At 48.2% G+C, this 6000-nt stretch overlaps 1 protein-coding gene across 2 annotated transcripts in view; it reads right to left on the reverse strand.

The window, feature by feature from the left end:
- RFX6 (regulatory factor X6) overlaps positions 1–5628 on the reverse strand; it is a 28117-nt gene extending 22489 nt beyond the window's left edge. The window contains exons 1-4 of one of the 2 annotated variants that reach the window (XM_082216073.1): positions 5086–5628; positions 3662–3818; positions 2683–2806; positions 1115–1176 (exon numbers count right to left, since the gene is read on the reverse strand). In XM_082216073.1, coding sequence (XP_082072199.1) covers positions 1115–1176; positions 2683–2806; positions 3662–3818; positions 5086–5314 — 572 coding nt within the window. In that variant the 5' untranslated portion in view covers positions 5315–5628. The remainder of the gene's footprint in view (positions 1–1114; positions 1177–2682; positions 2807–3661; positions 3819–5085) is intronic. The other variant, XM_082216074.1, reaches the window with a different exon arrangement.
- Positions 5629–6000: the final 372 nt, after the last annotated feature.

Below are 6000 nucleotides of genomic sequence, written 5' to 3' on the forward strand. Positions count from 1 at the left end.
AAATGGCTCAGACAGTGGCAGAGAACAGGCGGGGACGTGGCTGGCACGTGTCTCGGGGGCATGGTGCACGTCCTGGGGGCGTGGTGCGCTGCCTGCAGGGGCGTGGCGCCCACTGCAGGGGGGGTGCTGGGGGCGGTGCACTCTCCCCGCCCCCCTCTTCCTCTGCCTGTGGGCTCAGGACCGCAATACCTCAAGGACTGATTCTCCCTATATGAACCAACCCAAACCTTGCTATTATCATTGGAGGCCCTTATTCTGGTGCCCCTTCCATGAGAGGTCCAGAGAGTGGCAATATGAGAATGGGTCTTTTCTGTGGCCGCTCCCCATTTGTGGAATGCTCTCCCCAGGGAAGATAATCTGACACCATTTTTGTCTAGTTTTAGGCACTAAGCAAAAACTTTCCTTTTTACCCAGACTTTTGTCATTTAATCTGAAGGTTTTTAAGTATTTGTGGCCTTTTTTAGTGGAACAGGGTCTGCCAATGATATGCTTGTGAATCATCCTAAAGACATTTTGATTTGCTAATCTGTTGCACCCCAGAATTTTCCATGTTGATATCCTGGTTGGGGTTTTTGTTTTCTTCAGATCTCATCTGTGCATATTTTAAGAATTGTAAAACATAATTGCTCTAAGTGTGGCCAGGCCAAGTGCTACTGAGGCTTTGAGGGGCCTTTTAATTAATAGCTTTCTTCTTGGGGGTTGGACCCAGAGCTATCATTCTATCATTAATCTTCCCCATTAATAATGGCCAGTTCCACAATTAGGTTCGGAGAAAAGCCTCCTATCAGCTCCAATAGGAGGCCTTTTTCAAACCTAACTGCTGTGTGTGACTGCAGGGGTGGGTGTGTTTGTGATTATTTTGGCGAGTGTGGCTAGGACCTTTGCCCCTGCCTGCTTTTTATCTGGCCCCATCCATGCAGCCCCTGGAAGATCAGCCACAAGAATACATGGCCCCATATCTGAAATAGATTCTGCACCCTGTTTTAGAGACTATTTATTAATTCATCTCATATGAGAATTCCCGTTGTCTGAGGAATGATTTTACGGCTTAACACACACATTTATAGATTGAGAAATCACAGCTCCGAAGAGCTAGAGGTGGAATATCTCTTACTTTGAGTGGCCTCTGGTGCCCAGCCGCCTTGTGGTGAGAAGAGGAAATTTCTGACGAATAGTCTAGAGTGAAAGATCAGAAATTAAATATCTATAATGGGAGGGCAAAGGCTGTGGCATTGCGTTCATCTCCCCTGCTGCTCTCACTTCCCACATTATGAAACCTGAATGTAAAACCTCTATAGCTTAAGATTTACATCTAGAAACACAGGAAGCTGCCTTATGCCACAAGCCAACGGTCCATTTTGCTCAGATGTGTCTACAACAGCTGGTAAGAGATTTCCAGGGTTCCAGGCAGATAAATCTCCCATCCCTACCTGAAGTTTCTGGGGATTGAACCTGGGACACTCTGCACACAAGGCAGATGTTCTTCCACATTCTGTGCCACAAAAACAAGAATCAAACAATTTTGGACAAGTGGCACAAGAAAAGCCCAGTGTCACTTTTAGCATCCCACATGAATTGCCCTGGAAGCATCAACAAGACAACTGGGCAATATGAGTAGCTGGACAGTTACCAAAAAGCCAGGTGGGTTTTAAAACAAGGGTTTTTTTTAGCTTGGAGAACCAATTTATTCAATGTGGTTTGAGATAAGGAACTCTGAACTTGAGATGTGCCGATACTGGGTTGTTGTTTTTCAGTTCAGCAGCATAGCTAATCTTGTTTTGAAAAGGCCCTCCTTGGAACTGACTTCTGCAATGGCACAACTGAGGGTGAGCCGAGCTGCCAAAAGTCACAGACACCACAGCTCAGCAGCCAACAACAGAGCAAATACCCTGGAGCCGGAAAGCCCAGCATCTAATAGAATGAGATAATCCCACTGTTGCCAAAATTCGGAAAAGGAAGTAATGCAGTTGGGGGTAGGAATTAAGGTTAATTCACTCTTGTTGGTACTGAAGTCATTTAATATCATTGGGAGACATGGACCCTCTCCCCCATTTCATTAAACTAATGTGTTTCAGCTCCACAAAGCAATTGGGAGATATCATAGGTGTTTTTTGAACCCTGGAGCTTTCTTGGTGTTTAGTTTCACTAGTTCCTAGTAGTTTGGATTTAATTTGGAAAGCCCACCTCTCACTTTGATTAAATAAGTTCAACATTAAAGCATGGGTGGATTTTTGTCAATTGGGGGTAGGAGAGAAGAGGAAAGATCTGCCACCTGCAACCCTATCCTTTTCAATCTCTTTCATTAACTGTGCCCTGTTCTCACAGTAATTATTACAAAAGTTACATGCCTTTCAACTTTGCCGACTCCAGCAATCCTTTTCCTCTACCCTGCACCTCTTCAGGTGAAGGACTGATTGTATCCTCCTGCAAATCCCCGGCTTCTACTACTGCCCCTTCTCAGTCCCACGTTGCAAAACAAAGAAGGACATTGAGCATATCCTACCAGGAGTAAGATTTAAAATAACATTTCACTGAAAGCACAGAGGGCTTTGCTCAGTCCTGTTATCATGGGAGAAATCAGAATCTCAAATCAAACGCCTCTTGAAGAAAGTGAGGGAACTGGTTTTGTTTATTTCAAAAAAGCAATGAAATGAAAACAGGTGAATCAAATGCCTTATTTACCTTCCCAAATGTGGCAGCACAGGCAGGTTCAAGTTTCTCCTTCCTGCAGAAGTCCAGGTAATGTGCATAGAGGATGCACCTCGGCAAACAAACCCCTTCACATACAATATAATTCTCTTCCAACCTAAAGGTGGAAAACAAGCCAATAACATGAAGTACTCTGTCCTATCCTTAATCCAAGTTTATCTACCTTTCTTATTATTATTACTGACCAGCCCAGAAATTGGAAAAAAAAAGTTCTGGTCCTTTTGTACTGTGTGAATACCTCCACCACTTTCTTCCAGTCATTTTTCCTAAATGTTAATAGTCCTGCCTCTGACCTAACCCTAAGCCAAACCATAGCCTAGCATGAACACAGAGGTGTATTGGCTTCCAGGGAGCATATAACAACTGCCTGGCTGGCCTTTTAGCTCAGCAGGGCACAGCAGTTTGCCCAAGCTTGGGTTTAGTGTGTGCCACCTGCATGCAGGATCGTGGTTAAGATCACTCTTCCTCAACCACAATCCTGCGTGTGAATGGCATGTGAAGCCAAAGCTTGGATCAGCTGTCACAATGAACTAAAAGCCACCCAAAGAGCCACCCAGAATGACTGGGGCAACCCAGCCAGATGGGCAGGGTGCAATTATTATTATTATTATTATTATTATTATTATTATTATTATTATTATTATTATTGCAGTCCTGGTAATCCATATTTAGGCTTAATGAATACATTAAATGGGGAAAAGTAACACTGTGTACACAGCATGGAGCACTTGGACTGCAGTTCCCATAACCCCCGTCCAGCATGGCTGATGGGCAAATATTCCTGGAATTATAATCCATAATATCTGGAGGGCAACATGTTGTCTACCCCTGGAGTAGAAGGAAAGGGGCATTGCGTGTCTACTCCAAAGCAAGTGCCATTGAGTTTAATGGGACTCACTCCTCAGTAAGTGTGCAGAGTTAACCAGCACTCTGGAGTGGCCAGTGGTCTTACCATTGCAAGGTGAGCTGCGTCTGCTTCTTCTTATCCTTCATCATCTGAGTGATTGTTTTCTTTGGAGGCGAGTGTTTGTTCAGAGATTTTATCTTACTTTCGTGGCTCTTTCCATCTTCCTCTTCCAAGGAAAGGGGTTCACGGTTAAAATGAATTTCTGAGCACAAGGGAGTTTAAGAAGAAAACACAATGAATCAAAATGAACTGTGGGCTGTTGGTTCATTTTATTTTGCTATGCCTGTACCTGGGAACTCCACACAATTTTGAACTTGGATTTCTTGGATGGGAGCTTTCCCCTCTTGATGCAGATCAGAGCCACATGGGGAGAAGCCTAATCCAGATCAGGTGTGTTGCAAAGAGCCACATTGCGCATACACACAAACACATCCCATAGTCCCAATGCAACAAGAGCAACATCCCCATGGCTGCAGCGGATGACTTCTAGTTTTGTCTTCTTATCATAGAGCTATACAAAGTGTGAAAAGGTGTGAAAAGAAGAATGTTCGGTAGGCATACGGCAAGAGGTGACTATTTGGTCCAATCAATGCTGCTGTTTTAGCTATTATATTCATATTTCACATGCAGACTGTTGAATTTTGGGTACCTCGGTAACAAAACCCCATGCACCAATAGAAATTACTCCAGTAAATGTTCCCTTGCCAATTTGGAATCTGTAGATACCCAGCTGAGGGAATGCCCACCTCAGACTTGCAGACTTTAGCACCAGCAAACACTACACCACTAAAAGACACCATCTTGCACATCTGTATAGTAAACTGAAGCCAAGCTCTGTGACTGTAATTCTAAGAAGCCCAGCTAAAACCAGGGAGACTCGCATTCCAAGCCTATGTATTTATTTAGAAGGAAGTCCCGCTGAGTTCAAGGGGACCTCTTTCAGCCTTTCGCTTTCTGTAAATGTTTAGTATCTGGGTTTCAGAGAGAGAACGGCAGCGAAAGGGAGGGAATTCGGTGGGAATGAAAGCCTTTGTACTTTTCTCACCAAACTGAGGGGGTGACGTGGGGGTGGGGGGATGACCTGTGCGTCCTTTTCACTGCGTACTTGGAATGCAATGGAAACAAGATAAGCTCGGCATTGGCTCCGTGGCATCTCTTTCCACTGCAATTATTTGGAAAGACGTTCCCTTCGCATCCGTGGGTGGGAGGGGAAGACAAGGAGTTTAAACCCGAGCATCCTCCATCCTGGTCTCTGCTCCCAGCGCCAAAGGCAGTACAAACGGGAGCAGGGGGTGGTGACAAATCCCCGGGGCTGGTGCAGAGTGCGCAATGGCATTGGTCCCAGCCCAGCAGGAAGACACGAGGAAGGGCTCCCCGATCCGAGGCTGCCCTCACCGGCCCTGAAAGATTGTGATCCCCTCTCTCTGGGCTGCTCCTTCCCGCTGGCCGGCGTGCAGCTGCCCCCTCACCTGCCTTGATCCCAGCGCGGAGCCCCGGCTCGGGGGCCCCACGGCGCCGTCCTCCGGGCAGCGAGCCGGCCTGGGGCGCCTCGTCCAGCAAGCCTTGGGCCAGCAGCTCGGCGTAGCAGTCCTCGTCCTCCTCTTCGTCCTCTTCGTCGTCGTCGTCCGTCTGCTGCGGAGGCTGCGGCTGGCCCGGCGCAAAGGCGCCCCGGGATGGGAACTTCGCCAGTTTCTCCATCCTCAGGGCGCGGCGCCCGCCCCGTCCATAGATGGTCGGGGGCGCAGAGGGGCTGGAGAGCACTCGGGGAGGCGGCCACCCAACCCCACTGCGGCCCCAAGGCGGGGTGGCGGGGTGGGGAAGGACAGGTGCACGATCTGGAACGGAGCAGGTGCTGGTCAGGTTGGCACAGGCGGAGCCGAAGGGGCATGAGACGTGAAGGCTCTCTCCAGTCAAGCTCCTTTATGGGGACAGGAGGAGGAGGAGGAGGGCCGTCGAGAACAAACCGCTCTCCCCCTTCAGCACCGCCAGGCCGGGGAGAAAGGAAAGCCCTGCCCACCCATTGTCACGCACTCTGCCCCACGTCAGATTCGCGACCTCTTTCCCTTTCCCTTTTAAGCCATGAGCAAGTGCCCCTGCAGCAACTCTTCTTCGCTCAGATACAGCTCTCGTTTGCTCTCTAAGGCTCGTCCCCAGAGGAAGGGAGTTCTGATAACGGCTCTTTTGAGCGCCTGCAAAGTGGAGTCACCGCAGTCGCCTCCTACAGACCTGGTCACTAAGATCAGGCTTCCAAGCCAGAGGGCGCGATTTCAGAGAGTTGCAGGGGACCCTGAGGGTTCTATAGTTCAATACCATGCAATGCAGGAATCTTTTGCCCAACGTGAGGCCCACGGCCCCATGATTAAGAGGCTCTTGCTCTACCAACT

Source organism: Podarcis vaucheri (assembly GCF_965113315.1).
Source record: "Podarcis vaucheri genome assembly, chromosome: 3".
NCBI lineage: Eukaryota > Metazoa > Chordata > Lepidosauria > Squamata > Lacertidae > Podarcis > Podarcis vaucheri.